The 22,835-nt window shown below is 37.1% G+C and overlaps 2 protein-coding genes across 2 annotated transcripts; both read left to right on the plus strand.

Moving 5' to 3' along the window:
- Positions 1–629: 629 nt before the first annotated feature.
- On the plus strand, positions 630–8,836 carry LOC127654335 (ORC ubiquitin ligase 1-like). Its single transcript, XM_052141465.1, has 6 exons — positions 630–767; positions 1,047–1,182; positions 1,404–1,495; positions 3,830–4,051; positions 4,413–4,501; positions 7,194–8,836. The coding sequence occupies exons 1-6, from the start codon at positions 696–698 to the stop codon at positions 8,311–8,313; spliced, it is 1,731 nt and encodes a 576-aa protein (XP_051997425.1). The 5' UTR covers positions 630–695; the 3' UTR covers positions 8,314–8,836.
- Positions 8,837–10,135: 1,299 nt separating this feature from the next.
- Positions 10,136–11,550, plus strand: LOC127654319 (POU domain, class 4, transcription factor 1-like). Its single transcript, XM_052141441.1, has 2 exons — positions 10,136–10,258; positions 10,570–11,550. Exons 1-2 carry the CDS (start codon positions 10,136–10,138, stop codon positions 11,548–11,550), a joined length of 1,104 nt encoding a protein of 367 aa, XP_051997401.1.
- Positions 11,551–22,835: the final 11,285 nt, after the last annotated feature.

The raw sequence follows: 22,835 nt of genomic DNA on the forward strand, positions 1-22,835 counted from the left end.
CAAAGTCTACGGTAACTCACAATTACCACAGGTAATTGTGATGAGATGTGGGTTGGTGCTCTTTTGGCAGCACGAGGGGACCAACACAATATTAGGCTTTAATGCTGTGGTTGATCGGTGTAAATATTTATATTCTTCGTCAGATTTATTTTTCTATTTTACAATGTTATTTTATTTCTTTATCAAGTGCTATTTTTGTATAATATTCATATTAAATTAAACTTCATTATTAATTAATGATCTATTATTCATTTTTAATTGATTTATTTATTATAACTAACTTATTATTATTTGTTGTTTTTGTTGTTATAGGTTACCGATGTTATGTATGTATATTAAGATCCATTTTGAGCAGTGCAAATTTTAGATTTTGACATGATCTTAATAAATTACTGTATTAAAGGACCAATACAACAATAACATTTGATTTTAATCTTGAAATAAACTTAAACTATCTTCACGAGTACAAGACTTTGGAATAAATAAGCAAATAACTAAATAAATACACTTCATAAAAGCTGTACAGACTCTGAATCTTACAGACTAAGAAAGGCGTTGCCATAAAGTTTATTACTCTACGCTTGCCGTAGTCCGTGGGCTTCACGCTCGTTGTTACTTTGTTTCTCCTGGAGGGAGATTCGAATTAACGTGTTTCACACTTAACTCATGTAAAGACTTTATTTTACACCTCGATCATGGCTCAAAACTTTCAAAACGTCACTATTTCTCTCACTTTACCGATATCCTGCCAGATTTGCCTCGGAAAGGTAACTTTTATTTTACAGTTATACATATTACGCGTGGACTTGTTAGAAAGTTGTTGCATCTCAATCTTGAATGTTATTGTCAATATAACGTAATGCACAACTCTTTTCACATGTATTGATTTACTGAGATGCTAATATCAGATAGTTAATGCATAAACTGGGCTCGCTAGCTCCAAGAATGTCCTATAATAAAGCGTTTACTTACTTTCATTAGTTTGTTTCTACATCTAATGATAGTGACGTTGAATTTACCTGCTGGTTTGCTCTTTTGCATCAAAGGTGCGTCAGCCGGTCATTTGTTGCAACAACCATGTATTCTGCTCCAACTGTATCAAAGTTTGGCTGGAGAAAAGCAGCCAGTGTCCCACATGCAGAGTTGCCATCACCCCAGAAAACCCCTGCAGAGAGATCATTGGTAAAGGAAATCACAATATTATTGTATATTGTTTGTATTGCATATGCATTGTTCCTGTTGGAATATAGAGCTGTAATTTAGATGTGGAATGTTTATTTGAGCATCTATGCCAACGCTATGGATTTGACATGAGTGCATGTTAATTCCAGTTGAGATGAGTGTGAATGGATTAAATATCATTGTCTTTATCTCTTTGCGTGTGTTTACACGTATACTCGCAGGAGCAACAACAGACTGCGAGACCAATGAGAGCCTTTCTGTTAAGAGACGCCTACGAAAAACTCGAGGGGATTTGCTTTTGCGAGAATATGAGGTACTCTTGCTTAAAGACCCTATAAAATGGTTTGACAAACACAATTTTCTTTCCTATGTTTTTGTATTTCCTATTAAACGGGGGAGTTGGAGTGGGATATATCCAATGTCTCATCCTTTCAGTTAAAGCCAACAAAGTCAAGGTAATGTTTGGAACAACACACTTATATACTATTCATTTTCACCCAGTATGTTGTTTGTATACTGTGCAAAGAAAGCCTAGTTGAATTACTACATGAAATACATTGTATTCAAAATGACAAATTAACAGGAAATAATATTAACCGGAAGTTTTAACACTTTTTTTTTTTAACTCATCAGTTGACCAGATTGCCACTTCTAGAGAACATTCTTTTAGACCAAAATTATTTTGTCCACTAGGAGTACACTGGGATATACCAGTCAGACCTTAAAGGGATATTTCACCCAAAAATGAAAATTCTCTCATCATTTACTCATCCTCATGCATTCCCAGATGTCTTTTTTTTCTTCTTCTGCTGAACACGAATGAAGATTTTTTTGAAGAATATCTCCGCTCTATAGGTCGATATAATGCATGTGAATGGTGACCATAACTTTGAAGCTCCAGAAAGCACACATAGACAGCATAACATTAATCCAGACAACTCCAGTGGTTTAATCCATGTCTTCAGAAGTGGTATGATAGGGTTGGGTGAGAAACAGATCACTATTAAAACCCCATTTTACTATAAGTGATCCTCCCTGCCAAGTAAGTGATGATGCGCATGAAGAATGCCAATCACCAAAAACAAAAGAACAACAACACTTAAGAGAGAAGAGAGCTCTTATGCTGCGTTCACACCGGACGCGAATAGCGCGTCAGGCGCGAGTGATTTCAGTGTTAAGTGAATGCAAAGACGCGTTACGCCGTGAAAAATTCCTGCGGCGCGAATGAGGCGTAGAGCGCGGCGCGTAGACGCGAATACGCCTCATTCAGCGTCAAGTTCGCGCGAATTGAGCGTCTGCCGCGTTACGCGTGAATGGTGCATTTTGTGCATTCACGCGTTTGACGCGAGTCGCGTCTGCCGCCCGAGTTGAAAAATCTGAACTTTGGCGTCAATTGCGCCGCGTTAACCAATCAGGAGCCTAGCTGCCTGCTGTCACTCAGGAGGTAAAGTGGCGTAAACTTTCATTATTATTGTAATGTAAAGACAACCAACATTAGTGTCTGGACAGTGTTGAATAAGGAAAAAAACACAGGACAGGTTAATTACTTTTGGAGGCTGGCTCCATTTATCATCAAAACAAAAATAAATAAATAATTTAACCTGATATACTACCATGGAAAACCTGACATTTTTAAAAAGTCTCAACTTAATAAATGTGCATGTTGTGGACCTGACATCCTGGAACTGGGGCTGACAACCTGGGAAAAAAAATACAAAATATAATAATAATGGACTATTTTTAGATAGTTTAGCTCTTTATAGGTTTGTGGGTGGCTCTTAAAAGAGCCGTTGTGGGGAAGTCATGAGGAGGACTTCAAACGCTACTCTGTCAGCTGCCATGGTACTGCTCCCTCCGCCGAGAAGTGTGCACCCGGAGTGCCTCTCTGGAGGAGTTGTTGGCCGCAACCCGACCCAGACCTGGCAGTGGCTCCTCTCCAGCATGTCCCGCGCCCCTCGCTGGTGGACCCAAGTATGGCGACGACGACCCATACGCCGCTGTTCTGCTCTCCAGAGCAAATACAGAGCGGTGACTCTCTCCACGAATGCTCGATCAACATCAGCCATCTTGTAAAAAGATGGCCGTCATCGGATTCATCCGCGACGTAATTTCGCCTCAAACTTTGTTTCTGGCGTCAATTTCGCTCTTGATACGCGAATGGATTCAAAGTGGTCAAGCGTATAACTAGACGCGGTAGGCGCGAATTTGACGCGCTATTCGCGTCCGGTGTGAACGTAGCATTAAGAGGACTGGTGAAAGTGGAGTTTTATTGTAAAAAAAAAAAAAAGGACATAAATATTGTTGTTTTTTTTCTCATGACACCTGAAGACATGGATTAAACCACTGGAGTTGTATGAATTACTTTTATGCTGCCTTTATGTGCTTTTTTGCGCTCCAAAGTTTTGGTCACCGTTCACTTGACTGGATGAACAGAGCTGAAATATTCTTCTAAAAATCTTCGTTTGTGGTCTTGCAGAAGAAAGAAAGTCATACACATCAGGGCATTAGGATGAGTTCATTTTTGAGTGAACTTTCCTTTAAATTAAAAGCTACAAAACTCTAAATCAAAATTTTGATTTAACGCAGTCATTAAAACATGTTTGAATTCTATGTATGTATGAAATTGAACTTAGGAATAATCTTTCAGGATGAAATTGAAACCCTCTTGAAAGAGAACGAAGAGTTGAAAAGCAAAAACCTGAGCCTTGAGATGCAACTTAAAACGGCTTTGGAACCCAGCACTGTCTTGGTTCCAAAGAGTGAAACCAGCACTGTTGAACCAAGAGTTCTGGAGGAGTCGGTGAATAAGCTACGAGCTGCCAATGACTTGTACAGAAAGGTCAAACAGGATCTCGACAGGCTGAAAGAGGTTTGATTGTGATTGCTCTTATAAAAATATTTAGAATTAACGTTGATCATAATTACACTATAAGCCATCATTTAAGCATTGAAACCAAGTTTATTTGTTATATGTTAAATAGTGAAAAGGATTAAAAAAAAATGATTTCATGGGGTAATTTATGACTTAATTGGTCGATGCATAGACATACTTTATTGATCCCTAATACGAAATGTATAGTCCCATCTTTTCTCTATACATTATGTGAATTTTACCTGACTGTAAGGGGAAAATAATTTGTGTTATTTGTGCTCTTTGCACAGCAAGTCTATGAAGTTCTCAGAAATACAACAGCAGCCATTCTAAAAGCAAACATGCTTCTCTCCTTCAGGCAAACAAGACACTGCGCTCCCAGAATTTTGACCTTATCCAGGAAAATATGCATTTAAAAGCTGAAGTGGACAGCAGGTCTCCCCAAAAGTAAGCACAATAGTATATACTGTTGGTGAAGTGTTCAACTTTTGAGTTGTACATTATTTATTTATTTTTTCATAATTTTTGGTACATGATTTGCTGCTGAAATTACAGTGTATAATTATGCAGTAACAATAATTTACAGTGGGGTCCAAAGTTTGAGACCACATTGAAATTCAGATTGTGTTTAAATAAATGATATATATGTATAAACTTGAAAGTAAAGAAATGCTCAGGATTTGGGACAATTTTAAACAATGAAAATCTGTGCTATATAATGGAGATAAAATATTTTAGTTTTTGCATTTTATCTTGTTCATTAATTAAATGTAAGCATATTTGTGACACATTTACATGCACAATCTTTTAATTAATATGCTGACAGCTTCTAAATTTATATAAATGCTTTAAACGGGATTCCTTTATCAGGGATTGGTCATAAATTATTTGAGCAAAAAACTGATTAGCACACATTGATTTTTGGCCTTTGGCCCAGTTTCAGATTGCATATAAAGACCTTTACCGCCGTTATTACTGGTTCTTAAGTGTAGTTTGCATGCCTGTTTACGTTTTAACGTCAGAAGTGGAGAATAATCGAATGATTTCATGTTAACTGGGGCTGGATATTGATAGAGGTTTCTCATTTAAATTTGATTCCTATTCACAAGCTCTCGATTTGATATTGATTCAAATGTGTATATTTCTGTTACAATGTCCATTATGGTTGCATATCAAAGAAATTATCTCCCAGCTAATGCTGTTAATTATACAGTGGACTTTCTAACTAGGTATGTAACGAGAATATACATTTTACAAATTTTATTATTTTAGCTTTTTTTTAAATGTACAAATCCATGTATTCCACCAATAAATGTGAAGTTATATTGCATATATTATATTTCATATTTAATGTTTAATGCATAATTTATGCAATTTATATTGCTTTGTAGAACATGCTAAAAATTGGTACTTTCTCTTTAAGAAAACCGGCAGTTCTTTGAAGAGCGCCTGTAATTGAGCGCATTTTAACAACAGAGAATTAAAATGTCTTCTTTACCTCATGTGTGCTATTTATGATTAAAATGAAATTTTATTTTTTGTTGTTGACAGACAACAGTTGATTGTTAACCTGTTGATATGCATTTCCCCCATGCGGTGGTGATGTCACTCTGCTTACATTTAATATATAATTTACCGTCTATAAATGTAATTAATGTTAACAAATTATACATCTTTTCAAAGGTCTAAGGGTTCAACATTAATATCTGATCTCTGTTTCACGATAGCAATGCTGCAGAAACAACAATTTAGTTATTTGTGCCAGGAGTACAAATGAAAACATGCAATATCAAAACGGGACTTCATACCTTTTGTTATGAAAATGTGATCGCCAGACGAATCCAGTTCGCCACACTTGGGTCAATTGTCTATGGCAAGCATTCATTGAAAAACATCCAATAGCACGTTTTGTCCATAAAAGTGATAAATCTGAGAAATATTGATATATTATCCATTGTTTACATGAGATCTCGCCTGAAAGAATAACTCTTCGACATCGTTCTTCAACAAACTATGCAATCTGAGCAGCATTCATGTTGTAAAACTGTATATCATCTTATATATTAGAGTCCCGTAAACAAAATGAGTGTGTCTCCAAAGTCTGTTTTTAAAAATACGGCGTAGTTTTATTCATAATAAAAAAATAGCAATGCAGTCAGATTTTGTGTAGACTTGAAAGGTGGAGCCTTAATTTTACACTGTACACCGGCAGCAATTTTCAGAGGGAAAAGCTTGCAGGAACCTCATTTTTTGTTAGATCATCTTCAAATTTGAAACGTGACTTGTGGCTTTGAGAACTTTGTATTTCTGGGTTGTTTTAGCACTTTTATTATTGTTTTTTTAGATGATAAAAACATGTTCAGCACAAAATATTTCCATTACTATAAACTTCTCTAACTTTAAAAAAATAACAACATATATTAATTCTTATAAATTAATGAAATGGGAATTAAAGCCTAAAGTGTCTTCTTTTAAAAGATACTACAACTGTGTCCATACTCCAAAGAGTCCAGTAAACACAACCATTTAAGTTCAGGTATGTCATTTTCATGGTTTGTGCTCAAAAAGGGGGTGTGTATAAACGGGTTAAGAACAGAAAGTGTGTTAAGAGACATGGAATTGCATTGAATTACGTGTATCTCTTTGGACACACATAACACGGAGAGTCAAATCAAACTTTAACTCTTGAAGGGATGCTGAACTTTGCCAATATACTACTCAATTACTATTGAGTGAAATCTGGACATCTACCAGCCAGAGGCTAATCATAGACATTTTAGTTACATAATGCAGAATTTGGCTCATGTAAGAGTGATTTATTGCATTTTAGAGAGTTGCAAGATGATCTTTGGAACATTCTCAAATCATGTTGGGATGCATGTCAGATTTGGCAAAACTTTTGTTTTCAGTCATTAAAGCAAAAGTGTGAGATACTATGAAATTCTTGTCTTTTTTTTATTTATTTTTTTTTATTAAACTTTTCACTCATTGTTATGCGAATAATATTATTTGTAATGGAAAGTTTTGATATATGCTTAATTTTTTTATTTTCACTAGTGGTCTCAAACTTTTGGAACTATATTTATGTACAGATACATTTTTTGTGTTTTTACATGGCTTGTCTATGTTTCACTTTGAGGTTCGGCAGGTATACGGTTGCAGCACTCGAGGCTAAAATTCAGCAGTATGAGCGGGATGTGGCCCAGCTGAAAAGAGCTCTGGAGCGCAGCGATAAATACATTGAAGAGCTGGAAGCCCAGAACCAGAGGGCCGGCTTTCCTTCTGAAGAAAACACCGCCTCTGGGGGGATACAAAACGGAGGGGTTGAAAGAATCACCCTGATGCGGAGGAGCCTGAGTGAAATGGAGGAGACTTCTGTTTCTACAGACTTGGACAGCAAGTGTACTGAGCTCCCCAACAACCATGGGAGCCTCTTGACAACATCTGATGTGTGCCAAAGGGTAGGTTTTTTAGGAGGGACTTTGACTCCACTGAAGGATGGACTCAAGGATGTTCCCTCTACGCCTTCCTCGGCTCTCAGATCTCTGAGCTTGAAGAGTCCTGCGGTTTGTAGTGACAGAAAGTTAGGTCTCAAACCTCTCACTTACCTGAGAAGACTCAGTTTTGATGATTGTCAAGGCTCGACCAGCTCACACTCAGCCAACCAAAGCCCAGGAACCTTACAAGTCAACAAGAGCAGTCATTTCAATCAGAACCCCACTGTGAACTCGGACAAAGAGGTGCTGTGTGGGGGCTGGATGGACCACAGACCTGAGCTGCCCCACCTGGATGAAAACCAAGAAAAGTTAAAGCTACCAGAGACCACTTCTTCAACCAAGGACCCAAAGGGCAACAGTGAAGCTTGTATGGATGCAGCATACCTGGACAAGATCTCAGAGCTCGACTCTATGATGTCTGAAGGCGAGAGCTCTGGCAGTCTGGTAGCTCACCTTCCTCTGGCATCAACTTCACAGTCGCCAGACTTTGATGCCTCCCAAATTCCAGTACTGGATTTTTCTAGCAACCTCTTGGCTGATCCTGGACCTGCAAGAGAGCACCAGACCACATTACCGACACAGGAGAACACCCACAGTGCACATCATGATGATGCTGCTACGGCTTCTGAGGAGAAAGTTTCATTTGTTGAGTGTAGCGAGAGAGTTGAAGCCTTGGTGGAAAATCCTGGGCAGTCCACCAAACGCAAGTATCCCTCAGGATTAGACATCTCCAGCCCCTCCAAACTCTCCAAACTCAAGTAGAAGCAGAAATATTTGAAATATTTTTCTCCATTTTGATCTGATTCAGTGGCAAATTTTTAGTGAAAGTTCAACTAGATTTTACAGCCTTTTCCCTCAGGGCTCATGAATTTGCCTCACTGTTCATTATGATGACAGTAGTGTATGCTGGATGATGATACTGTATATTAACAGCTTTGGTGTCCTAAGTGTTTAAGGTGTTAATATTGTTCTCTCGAATTTGAATGCTTTGGTAGTTGTACAGATTTATGTGCCATTCTAAGGCTGTCACCTTGACTAAAATCTGAATTTGAACTGTTAAAACAATAAATACAAATTGAGCAGAGAGTTTGAATATCATTTCCTATTTTTTTAAAACAGGATTTTCAACCAGGGGATCGCAAGGGGAACTATGGTTGGTTTTTGAGCTTGTGATAATGCCCATGCCAAATTAAATTTACAATCAAATAAATAAATATTCATATAATATTCATTAAAATGTAATAAGAAAAGTAAAAGTTGGTAAATGTGATTAAATGCATGTAATACAATAAACAATAAAGGAAAAATATTATAAATGCTTTTTGAAGTTCTTACTATCTAAATATTTTTCATGAATTTGTAAGTGCCATTTTCAAGTAGTTTGATGATATAATGTTATAACAACAGTAATCATAGTATTTTTAATAGTGCATACAAACACAATGTCCGTCTGGTTTGGTGGTGAATTATTGTGTCATCACCAGAATACTAAACAGAACCATTCAATATCCACAATATGCAGTCTTTTTAGGAATTAATGAAGCCTAGTGAATTAACACTTCATTAGCTCCAACTGGAAACGGTTTGGCAATTAAACATTCATGCAGTGATTAGAGTTTAGTAAAATATACATGATAGTTAAAGTTGTGTGATCAATCAAGGCGGTGCCACCAGGACTTGAATAAACATGACTAATATTTACATTTTGAAGCATGCATAAACATTCTCTTGAAACGGAAATAAACGAATACACGGATACGCATTGTTTTGATATTTCTGAAATGTTTCAATTTATATAATTTATTTGAGAATCTATCAAATATAGGCCTATTTGAACGGGTTTCTTTTGCATTTTATGGGAATAAAAATGAAATTATAAAGACACTTGAATACATTTATTTCTTTATAAACTGAGTTTTATGTATTCACTTGCAATTATTTTGCTTTTTTTATGCATTTATACGGTTACTTATTATAAAACATGCCAAGCTAATACATCCGTATATATATAATAATATATATAATATTTTCTTTTATGTATTTTATGTAATGTGATTAAAAACAGACAAACAATTATTTGAAAATTATTTCCGTCAAGCGTTCTATCTTCACTCATTCAACCCACATTTGCATATCGAACGTTAGTGGTTATATTGTAACTGTTTAATATGTAATTGCTACAATATAACAAGCTGTATAAATACAGGCAGCACGCATGTGCGCCAAATCCACAGGTGTGGAAGCCCCCCTCGCTTTATTAAGCCGGGCCGGTTTGCAGTTTGAGGGGACATGAGCTGAAATGAAAGAGGGAGAGGCAAGAGTAGAGAGTTAATCGCGCTCGTCTCGCGAGAATAAGCGAGTCTGCCGGACGAGATGTGAGAGACTCAGGTGTAAGCGCGCTCCTCATCCACACACAGCAGAACCAAACAGAGACAGAGCCACTGCAGGCATCTCCGCAGCCAACAACCTCTGCATCCGCCTGACTGCTCGAGGACACCAGAAGAGGACGAGGAGACTGGATTTGTTTTGTTTGTGTTCCTAGAGCCCTTTTGTGCACTTTATCTGAACCGGATCCCTCGCAAACATGATGTCCATGAACAGCAAACAGCCTCATTTCGCCATGCACCCCACTTTACCTGAGCACAAGTACACAACTCTACACTCGAGCTCGGAAGCGATCAGGAGAGCCTGCCTACAAACTCCACAGGTAAACGAGCATGAAACTTCTCTCTTCTTCTACGTCTCCTGGTTTCTCCTCTGTGCATGAGGAGCGCACAATAATAAGGAGCGCTGCGAGGCACACACTGCCTTAATGTTTTTTTCATGTATTCCACAGCCATCATCTGCACGTCTGTGATCTTTTCTGAAGGCATGCTCACAAAAGGCTCCGGCTTCAGCCTTTTTTGTATTAATTTTTTTTGACTGGAAGCCTCTAAAAGGAATATTCTCTGTGTTTTGTGTTGACACTATTCCCTAGCTGACATATCTCACTCTATCTCTCTCTCTCTCACACCGCAGCTGCAGAGCAACATCTTCGCCAGCTTAGATGAGACGCTCCTGGCCCGCGCCGAAGCTCTGGCGGCCGTGGACATCGCCGTGTCCCAGGGTAAGAGTCACCCTTTCAAGCCCGACGCCACGTACCACACGATGAACACTGTGCCATGCTCGTCCACGTCCACCGTGCCACTCGCCCACCACCACCATCATCACCACCATCACCACCACCAGAACCTGGAGCCGCCCGACCTTATGGACCACATCAGCTCTCCGTCGCTCACCTTGATGCCCAGTTCGCACGAAGGAGCTGGCGGAGGCGGCGGAGGGGGCGGCGGCGGGGGTTTGATCTCCACGTCGGCCCACCCGCACTCCCACATGCACGGCTTGACCCACCTGTCCCACCAGGCTGCTATGAACATGAACTCGCCGCTCACCCACCACGGGCTCTTACCGGGCCACCACGGCGGTGCGCATCAGTGCGCACCGGGACTCACTAACAACGGACTGCCCTCTATTAACGACTCTGACACGGACCCGAGGGAGCTGGAGGCGTTCGCGGAGCGTTTCAAACAGAGGAGGATCAAACTTGGGGTGACTCAGGCGGATGTGGGGGGCGCCCTGGCCAACCTAAAGATCCCGGGCGTGGGCTCACTGAGCCAAAGTACCATTTGTCGGTTCGAGTCACTTACTCTGTCGCACAACAACATGATCGCGCTCAAACCCATCCTTCAGGCGTGGTTGGAAGAGGCCGAGGGCGCCCAGCGGGAGAAAATGAGCAAACCCGACATTTTCAACGGGAGCGAGAAGAAGCGCAAGCGGACCTCCATAGCCGCTCCGGAGAAACGATCTCTGGAAGCTTATTTCGCGGTCCAGCCTCGGCCGTCTTCGGAGAAAATCGCGGCTATTGCTGAGAAATTGGACCTTAAAAAGAATGTGGTGCGAGTATGGTTTTGCAACCAAAGACAAAAACAAAAGAGGTTGAAATTTTCGGCAGCTCACTGATTGACTACTTCGAGAAAAAAATCTAATCAAATGTTGGACTGCGTTTTGGGGACCAAGGAATATCGCTTTGGCTCTGCTGGTATTCAAATCCGTGTGCTCATCATGACAAATATTATTACTGTTTTATTTTATGAAAACTCCTTGTTATTTTCACTGTACTGAAGTGAATGTGAAGTATGCAAATAACAGGTAATCCAGACGAACTCCTGGTAAATATTTCCAATATCATTGTGACATTAGATAAATAAATCCAGCTTTATTTGAGCAAGATTTGTTTTAGCCCCAATGACGTTATGATGTTATTCGAAATAATGAAAATAGCCATGGATGGATTACCTCATAGTTTAATTCTATCCTAATTTATTTATTATTAATCCATTAATTTATTTTTTGCACATTTGTGTATTTATTCATTCATAATAGGGAACTGCTATATTTTTGATTAGTAAATGTGTTAAAAGCAGATCCCGTTTATCATCCAGTAAATGTTATCATTCAATGTTTCAAAGGTCAGAACTAAAAATGGAGAGAGAATGAAAGTATACAGAGTCCCTTTTAATTTAAGAGTGCGAAATAAAGGTGGCAACCACCGCTTGTTGAAATTGCACTGAGATCTACTGTTATTTAGATTGGTTAGTTATATTAAATGCTTTTGTATATATATACTAATGACACTTGCTCAACGAGCAAAGTTTTTTTTTTTTTTTTTTTTTTTGCAAATTGGAATTTCCCTCTGACATTTCATTTGAAAATGTTAATGGTGAATATTGGTTTACTCGCATGATCAAGGTGATTCTATTGCATTCTAAAGGAAAGTTGTCCTGAGATATAATTTCGTTGTTTTGTGTACTTTGGTTTGCAGTGCAAACATTCTATGCATTGAGAATTTATTTTGTATTCTTTTTTTTTTATTTTTATTCCAAGCACTACATAGAGTATCTACTGGTAGACCTTTGTGGATGGTGTAAGTCACTTTTTAATGCCTGTTTTCACATAAAGATACAACGTTGTTTGTCGTGTTAATTGTTCGGGGGAAAAGTGTAAGTTATGATTTTATTTTGTGCACAAGTATGTTTACAAACAGTGGCCACGTGCGCATCACGAGACGTCTCACTCTGTCATATCTGTGCACCTGTCCAACAGTCTGCTGTCTTTACCATCTGATCATCCAAATGTTTCTCCATTCTGTTAGCCAAATCCAGCTGCAGGGGCACAAGTCCCAGCAATCTTCTCAATAAACGATGGAAAATCAAAGTCACGGCTCTTTTTGGGTGGATAGCAGATGCATATGTCTTTCTACAGTATAGGCAGTCAGGCCTGAGTATAGGCCTGTAATGATCACACATATTCAGTTACTGTATTAAGTCTGTTCTTATTTAGCTAGTCAGCCTATACACCAAGGAGAAATGTACAATTAATTAATGGTTATTATGGTTATTAAAAAATATCAGCACAATCCACTAAATCATATTCACAGCTACATAACTAAACATATTCATTTTTAATAGCCTAAAAAGTCCTGAATGATATATATAGATAGAGTAGGCTTATATAGCATGAAAAATGGCAAACAGAAGGACCAAAAAGTTTTGTGCCTTAATGAAATATCGAACTGAAATACTCTTCCCCAAAAGACCACTAGTATGAAATAAAATCACACTTGGGAAAATTCAGTAGCGCAAAGAATTGAACCCAAGACACACACGTTTTATAAAAGAGAAATTGGCCCAATAACTATATGACATAGCGAGTTCCCAGAATTCTTTCTTTCTTTCCTTTACAGTCACTTGATTGGTTTCCTTATGAGCGCAAATCTTTCATATGCAGTCATTACTCCAGAAAGCATGCATTATTTATACATTTTATTTCGCTTCATTTCCATGGTCTGTAATTCTTAGTCTAGACTGTAACACACTAGCTGAGGTTTTGCATTCTGTTAGACCACAATTTTACTGCGAAAATAAATGTAGAAATTCTATTCGGTGAAATAGGGTACATCTTAAGAGACTCAATAATAATAATAATAATAATATTATTATAATAATAATCATTTTCAAATGATTTTTCTTAGGCTACATGTCATTTTCGGCCTTGGTTTTACGGTGGTATTAAATTTAAATACCCTTACTACGGGTAATTAAATAATTCATGCTCTGTGGTTTGGAAAAATTAATAAATGGAATACAACAAGGCACCAATTAAAAAGCTCAGTAATTGTTATCGGCGCCCTAATGGGATGTTAGTGTGTCAAACAAATGGAAATTTTGGCCGTGCACTTGTCTGCTAAATGAGGCCACATGAGTATCACATTAGAACTCCATCAGAATGTGTGTGCGTATGATATCTCAAACGGATATGAGGATTATTAGTTCCCAGAACCAAAAGGCTTTTTAACAGAAGTTGGGTTCTGCCCCTCCGAACTGACAATAAACATTTAATGAAGCCTGAGACCAGTCCGTCTCCAAACAGTGTCAAGGGGAGTTTAAAAAAAAACAGAGCGTTAAAGGAGTATTTTAATACACTCCTCATATTAATGACAAAAAATGGGTCTAATTTCAAAAGTTTGTTTATTCATAAAAAAAAACTGTGACATTGCAGATGTTTTCCAGTGTAGCTAAAAAGAGAAAATTCAGGGGGCCAGGGGAGGGAGCTTTACATTTTGCTGCCTTTAAAAAAAGATATGTTATATGTAAGTGATGCAATATTAATCGCGCTTTGCTGATATAAAATGCAATATTTTCAGACAGCTATCGGGGTTTTGCAGGGAAGCACTTGATGAAAGCAGGTCGCAGCTGCTGTGCTACTGGAGAAAGACACATTTATTGCAACTGTTTGGCTTTTGGCAACGAAGAGGAGAACGCTGTTGCGTGAGTATAAATGGACATTTTCTTTGGACTAAAGAAGGACTTATTTGTATTTTTATAGGGTCGTGCATTTTGCTCGGTAATGCACATTTTCATTATGAGTGCCATTGAGCGAGTTTGTGCACGACACCCATAGGGTTGCTGAGTTACATCAACTTTTAAATAGGTGCTTTATTAAATGCAATCTTTACAAATATATTTTCTAACACCAACGGACACTGAAATACTATAAATCAACCATTCCAATTCCGACATGCGTTTTTATGTTATTTTTTAAATTTTATTATGCATTTTATTTGGCTACCCTGTCTGTCCTGAGATCAAAATTTGAGAATGAATCTTTCACTGTAAAAAGTGGTAACTTGCAATCGTTAAAATTAGTTTTGCTGGTGTAACCAATGTATTCAGACTGATTCAGTGATGTTAAATGATTTTATTGAGTTTTTCCCCTCCCCAGTTATTTTCGATGTCACCACATGAAGCACTTTTTTAGGTAAACATGTTCTTTACGTGAAAGATACAGTTTTAAAAATGAAAATGGAATTGGATTGTGAATGTAAAGTACCTTAAGGAGCTATTTCTGTCTGACCTATGTAGTCAGGTTAATTCGGTCATTTTAAATAATATTTGACTTGAATAAAACCAGTTCATTTAGATGTTACCAAACGAATCACGTTTTTTTTTTCTCGTTTTCATAGATGCACGATGCTACAGACACACATTATATTTGACCTCAACACAAAGTTTTTACATTTTCCTTTGATTGTGTTCCGACTCTGCATGCCCTGTAATTAGATTTAACTAATCCTCTTTTCTATATGAATTCAAAACTTACTCCAAACTACATTTTCCTGCAGTTCACAGCACAGAACCTAACGCAAGCATATTTCAGCACCACGAACAGCTCCCTCGCAGATTGAAGAGTAATGCACGGAGTCTATATCAAACAGCTCTAGGGTGCTGCTGTCTTTCTGCCTGCACTAAAGCCTCTAATATGTTAATGGCCGGAGGAGATGCCGCAGGTACAGATCCCAGCTGCTTCATGAGCCATATGTCACCCAGTTTGCCTCATGGATCTATTAATCAAGAAATACTTCATCAACACAACACAACTCAACAGCATCCCGCCCTCAAAGTTCAGCTGCTACAAACAGCAGCAACAAAAACACCAGCTATAACCCATTTCGAGCTAAAAGAGAAACGCGCCCTGTGGATGGATGTGCAAGTAAAAAAAAAAAAAAAAAAAAACGTAAAAAAAACCAAACAATAAAATCAATGCGAAGGAGTCAATAACCGTAATGTGCATGTTATTTTCGGTGATTACATGCATTAAGAAAGCATTGCGAATCTTCCAGATCATATCACGAACATCATTGCCATTACAATCTTTGATAAAATGGAAATTACATTTAAAACATTTTTACTTTCCCTGCAGAAATCCATCTGCTTTGGATATTAACGAACATAGTTTGATTTCAATGGAAAAAAATAATTTGGAAGCACCAATGTTGCATTTATATCGGACAGAATAAGTAAAATCAAAATCATCTCGTGTTTATCCAGGATATATTCCCTTTTAGCAGATTTATTTGGCTTAAATTTGAGATATTTTATTACCTAATTAATTCGTAGAACGCACCTAATTCAGTTTGTCTCAATAATATCAATGTCTTTTTGACAGCCACCTGTGTACCTTATTACATAATGGAAATTAATTAATTAAATAATAAATGATCAATTTAAATAAAAGTTTGAATCCAATATGCAAACATTTTCATCGAATAAACGAGTAGTTACAATATTTGTACAACAAAATTGCAATAACTTAATAATGATAACAATAACAAATTCAACTGCACTGTGTTTATATTTTTCCGAGTTTTTTTTTTTTTTCTGTTTTTTTTTTCTTCCGTTCTGTGTTTAGACATATTTAAAAACATTACAAATGATTCATATTAATGGGTATTTTAAGGAGAATTATCAACTTGAATTTGAGAATTTAAGTTGATGGACATTTTCATGTTTGCGTAAGCCTAGGTTGCAAACAAAATAAATACTTAACAACAAACTATATTTAAGTGCAGGCCCCTGTCTAGCTTGTTTAAGAATGGGGAACAAATTAAGTGTTCCACTTTACTAGTATTGGTTGAAATAAATAAATAAATAAGTAAATAAATCTGGGTCAAAAGAGTGTCTTCAAAGCTTCTTCTTCCCAGTATTTAGTATTTCTTAATTTTTGCTTTTTACTAAGACATGAGCCATCCTAAGCTTTCTATAAATGTATAATGTCAGGTTATATGGCATTTTGATTATAATTAAAAGTGCCAGGAAATGTAGGAAATTCACCCTATTATAAATATATAAATATATATCGTGTAAATTTAATGTGGCTGCTTGAAAATAATAATTCCATGTAGGATATAATGATATAAGTATTATATACTAATGTAAATGTTTTTTATTGTTATTTATTTGATGTTATTTTTAATCAATGTAATTATTTGGCCACTATATTGTAGCAACCAATGCATTCTGTTTTATGGGAAACATGCACAGACAGAGCAAACGCATGGCTCTATATTGGTTATAACAATATCCATGAAGAATGGCCTGTGGATGGAAATGTCAGGCAGGGGGTTGGGGGAGCGAATCCTCCCAGATCTGTGTTCATTTACAACTTGTATTTATTCAGTGATCTTCAGCATTGAGGGGAGCCCAGACTGTTGACACAACGGCATATTTCAATCACAAGGGGTTCAAAGTCACACCAAAAACCTATTTGTTTAATAAATCCGTCATTTAAGTTGAAAAATATTTGATAAGCAAGGTTGACCCTCCAATCCCCAATCCCCATCCTATCCCAAACCAGAGCATTCACTGCAGCTAAAAGGAAATAGAGGTTAAAGTATTTATGCAGATGAAAACATGCTCTTCTCTGCATTTATCCGTGCATCAAACAGTGTTCTGTATCACAGACAGCTTGACTCCAAAACAAATGCAACCTTCATGACAGGAATGAAAGAGCCGGCAAGGTTTCTGCCAAACAATATTCAGCACGTGAGTATTGTGGGGTGAGCTGACTCTCCCATTGGATTGTTAGAGTAGCTGTCAGTCTGTTTCTTTATGAAGGGCTGTATAAATGTCAAGTGCTTTCTCTCATCCTGTCTCTTTAACGCTCTCGTGGCCCTGGGCCCTGCACTTTTTGACCTTCTATTGAACACACTCGCCCCTTGTCATTATCCTCATTTTGCCTCAGGAGTTCATCGTTTGTTCTACTGAACCCTCTTCACCAAAGCCAGAGATATTTACTAACCAGCTGTGTGTGACACTATTTACAAATGGGCCCTTTCAGACAGAGTTTTGAACCCATTTGGTTGCCCAAAAGCATGGAGAAAGTGTTTTCAAGATGTTATTTGACAAGAAGATCATTTTTAACAATGTACTGTATGTCTCTAAAGAAATGTTATTTTCTCCTTCATGCTTTCAGATGATACAATGAACAGTCTTCAGAGAGAGAGAGAGAGAGAGAGAGAGAGAGAAACAATAACAAAAAGTAAACATAATTTCCCATATAGGAGATCTTTTTAATATCTCAATGTTTTCTTATAAACAGCAATGAGATTAAAATATATTAAAATCTGCTCGTTTTGCTCTCCTGAGAAAAAGATGCCAGTAATCTCACATTTGTCTCCTCTAGAATTTAAAAAAAGATCTCAACAATGTCTCAAACTGTGCTTTGCCAAGATACTCAAGTCTACAATCAACAATGTTTTAGTTAGGGCTGTCAATTGATTGTAATTTGTAATCAAATTAATTTCATAAATCAATATTTGCTGAGTTATGTCCCTAAATAAAAATAATTCAATATAAATAATACATAATAATTCAATATTATAATACATTATTGTGGAAGACGTGTAAAGCATTGATTAGACAATAGAAAAGTGGTTTACGAGTCAACAGATTTTATTTATTTCCCCATATCATTAGACATAAGCCCACAGTCGAAACCAATCCCATTTTAAATTGTTCATCAAACTTTCCTGTTCTCACAGGAAGTGTTCTTATGTTACGTCAACACTATTTTAATTATATTCTCGGCCTATAGCATATATGTAAAACATAGTGCCATGTTTATAGTGCCATGAATGCCATATTTGTAGGACTCTGTGTTAACTTAAATGTAGCTGAAACTTCTTGTATTCTTGTGTTCTGTGCATCATTCAGCTGTCAAGAACGCAACCTGTCTCTCATTCTGTGGCTGTGCTGCTTGTGAGGTTTGTTGAGATGTGCTGACTGCCCCGTGCTGTGTGACTCGTAGAAAATAATTCATACTTTAGCTACTGAATTTACATATGGGTTAGGAGGCATGATAAATTGCATAACGTTTTTAACACATTATATTTCAGATATTTAATGGCAGTAATTAAAGCTTGATATCAAAAGCCCTACTTTCAATATAAATATTTCTTGTCAAATTATTCTTAGAAGAATATCTCAGCTCTTTAGGTCCATACAATGCAAGTGAATGGTGGCCAGAACATTGAAGGTAAAAAAACCCCACATAAAGTCAGCATAAGAGTAAAAACCAAACAACTGTGGTTATAGCCGTATCTTCTGAAGTGACAGAATACAGTAGGTGTGGGTGAGAAACACATTAATATTGAAGTCCCTTTTTTTAACTATAAATCTCCACTTTTACTTCCACATTCTTCTTCTTTTTCTTTTGGTCAATTTGCATTCTTCTTTCATATCGCCACCTACTGGTCAGTACTTGTCAATAGTGAAAATTTATAGTAAAAAAAGGACTTGATCTGTTTCTCACCCACACATTGTTATCACGTGGAAATTACATAAAATGATGAATTTTCCTGGCAGATAGTCTAATAAATAGCCCCTTTTTAAAAGGTTGTATACATGATTAAATCACAGGACTGAAAAAATAGTGTAATCTTTCATGTGACAATGATTTGTATTCAACCTTTTGTGTAAGTTTCTGTTAACCCATTTAGGATTTTTACCCATGACCCATGATTTTTAAAGTGAAAGCCAGTGACTCTAGTAGCGACTTCCCCAGATCTACATAGGAAAAATAGGCAGCTGATCATTTATCCCAATGAATGGCTTATCGATCACAGATGTCTGCATGTAGTGGTAAAGATAGCTCTAATGTGATACATTATGCATGAAACATATCCCAAACAAGATCTGACAGGACGGGCCAACATTGTGTCTCTCTGAACTCATTAAGTCTTCACATTTCAATCTGGATATGCATGAACTAGTGTGAATGATGGAATATATTTATCAGAGTCTAGAGTTTAAAACTTTGTGTCTCTGCTTTAGGTTTAAAGGCTGTGTGTGTGTGCATGTGTGTGCATATGTGTGCGGATAATAAGGGAACCGGCTTGGGCCACCCCTGTGCTCACCACCACACCATCAAATATTCATCAGTGTTGATTAAACAAGATACCAGCCACAGATCTGGTGGCACAGTGCTAGAATGTCAAACCAAACGCAGTGAAATAGGATGGAATGTCCTGCAGTATGAGGTCAGCGCGAGCCACCGGAAATGACATCAGAATTACAGCAGCCTTATAGACATGACCTCAGACAAGGAGATGATGATGGAAGAGAAAAACAGAAGGATGGAGAAGAAATGGGATGAGAAATGGGAAATGGGATGGTAAAATAAAAGAAAATGTTAAAGAAATAGTTCATCCCAAAAAGACAATTCTGTCATTCTTGACTCACCCTCATGATGTTCCAAACCACACTTTCATGTTCATGTTGTGCATGTCATATGATGGTCTTCTGTGGAACATAAATGATGAATTTTTGAAGGAAATCCTCGTCGCTTTTTTCCATACAATGGAACTGAACAGGGAATGTGTCTGTTTAGCTCTAAAATGACAAAAAGACTTCAGAAGACTTGGAATATAGCGCACAAGTCATATGGACTACTTTAATGGTGCTTTTATGTTTTTTTTTCCTTTTTGGCAGTCTCCTTTTGAGTTCAACAGCCGATGGGTTTGGGATGACATGAGGGTAAGTACATTTTTGGGAGAACTATTCCTTTAAGAAGAATGCAGAGGAGCAGAGGAGAAGTTCAAGAACAGGAGTGAACTTGACAGGATAGGAATTGTGGAATAGATGAGTGGAAAAAATGAAATAAAAGGAAGAAGAGAGGAGAAGAGAGGTCAGTCACTCCTGAGCACATAAATATTTCATGAGATGTGCGGTTCAATGGAGACAGGAAAGAGCTTGGTCAGAGAGGTTAGCCCAACTCATTTACAGCACCCAGAGAGACAGAGAGAGAGAGAGAGAGAGAGAGAGAGAGAGAGAGCTGTAAGAGGAGGAGTCAAATGTGTATTTTAGTATAATCACTCAGCCTGCTCGGTCTATAACTCCTGGAGATACTATTGAGAAATATTTTTTAATAATCACATATGAATAACCATTATTAGCAGTGTTTTGCTTAGGATCAGTATTTAAACAAACTCCTAACCTAAACATTAGACTTCAGTGTGTTTGTGTTACGACATAAATGTCACTTCAAATCATGTGTCTTGTTGAAGAGAGTGATCTGATTTAAGATGTTCACCTGGCGGGCAATAAAAAGGTGAAAAAAATCCAATAGACTAACACTGAAGGATGAATGCAAACCATATCTATGGACCAGAATCTTAGAGGGTGGGCTCTTTTGACTTAAAGGGACAGTTCACCTAAAAATGAAAATTCACTCATCATTTAGAGACCCAGATGTGTATGACTTTCAGAAGACAAACTAAGATTTTTAGAAGAATATATCTCAGCTCTATAAGTCCATGCAATGCAAGTGAATGGTGACCAAAACTCTGAAGGTCCAAAAAGCACATAAAGGCATCATAAAATAATCCATATAGGCCAAATCAACGAAATCAATGAACATAAGGGTGTGACATAATTTAGAACAAAATCTGTCCAAAAAGAAGGTGTTTTTGAGGTTGTTTTGGTGGTTCATAATGGTTCGCCAGGGTGACCTTTCAGGAAAACCTCTTTCCTGCTGCTAAACCCCTTTTGTTAGGTGTGTCCAGGAGCTCCACCTACTTTGAGGCCGACAGCTAATTCCAGTTACATTGTTCAATTAGTTAAGATCAGACACCATGAACACACAAGTGTGTAGTTATTAGTGAGTTGGTTCAGTTTACCTACATTTGTGTGATCATTCACATAGAGAAATCTTCCAAGACCATGTCATGTGATTTTGTTTTGTTTAATTTGTCTACAAAAGGAATCAAATCTACCCAAATACTCTTAAGTGTCATTTCATTCTATTGTTTTTAAATGCTGCTTCCCTCATGTGCCTTCTGCAGTGGAAGCCATTTAAACATCTGAGCAAATTACAGTATAAACCCATAGAAACATTTAAAAAATAAAAAAAAGCCCATAGTGATGTGGTAAGAACCTCTTAGAACAACTTAGCAACCATATCACAAAGCCATGACAACCAACCAGAATACACTAGCAACCATATATCAATGCCCTGGAAACCATCCACAACACCCTAGTATCAAAAAGATATAAAAGAGTTTGGCACGAGTAAACAACATTAATATTGTCCTTAGAAAATTATGCAAAATCTAAAAATAAAGTTAGAATTTAATGTTTATTAACAGCATTCATTTTAATCAGAGGGATTTTGGTTTTGTTTTGTGAACTTTGTGATCCCACTCATATTCTGTGCATGAATTATTAAATAATATTATTTTCAATATTTGGTTGGTTATTAAAGAAAACTTGATGAATAATTGATGACATCGCCAACATCAGTGATAAAATAACAGTGTTTGTTTTGATCTGTGACAGCTTGTGTGCCAGGATGATTGCATTGAATTTTCTTTTCTGTAAGTGTAACAAATTTATTTTCAAAATAAAAGCATTAAGCCAAAATCAGTGGAGAGTTGTTTTGTTCCTCAGTAGATGCTTCATATTTTTTTAATAATTTATAAAAGTCTCTAAAAAATCTGATGTGTTTGTGTGTGGTGGGGTTTTGGGGGCTTATTAAACATAAAAAAAAAAAAATGCATAAATAAACATCTGCAAGTGCAAAAATGTTTCTGTGAGGATTTTGCTTATATATATATATATATATATATATATATATATATATATATATATATATATATACACACACACACAATTAAATTAAGTGTCTATGTGTGCATGTAATCTCATTATCATCCTTCTCTACAGCCTATTGTTTCCATGCAATTTAAACACACATTAATCCTGACAAACCCCTCACAGTTGGAACACGTGAAAAGTTAAATTGTTGGCCAAATATAGCATCACTTCCCTTGTGGTACCTCGACACGGCAGGACCAAACCAGAGCAGACAACTGCAACACCCTGAAACACACACACACAGCACTGCAGTTC

Source organism: Xyrauchen texanus, chromosome 13 (genome assembly GCF_025860055.1).
Source record: "Xyrauchen texanus isolate HMW12.3.18 chromosome 13, RBS_HiC_50CHRs, whole genome shotgun sequence".
NCBI classification, from domain to species: Eukaryota; Metazoa; Chordata; class Actinopteri; order Cypriniformes; family Catostomidae; genus Xyrauchen; species Xyrauchen texanus.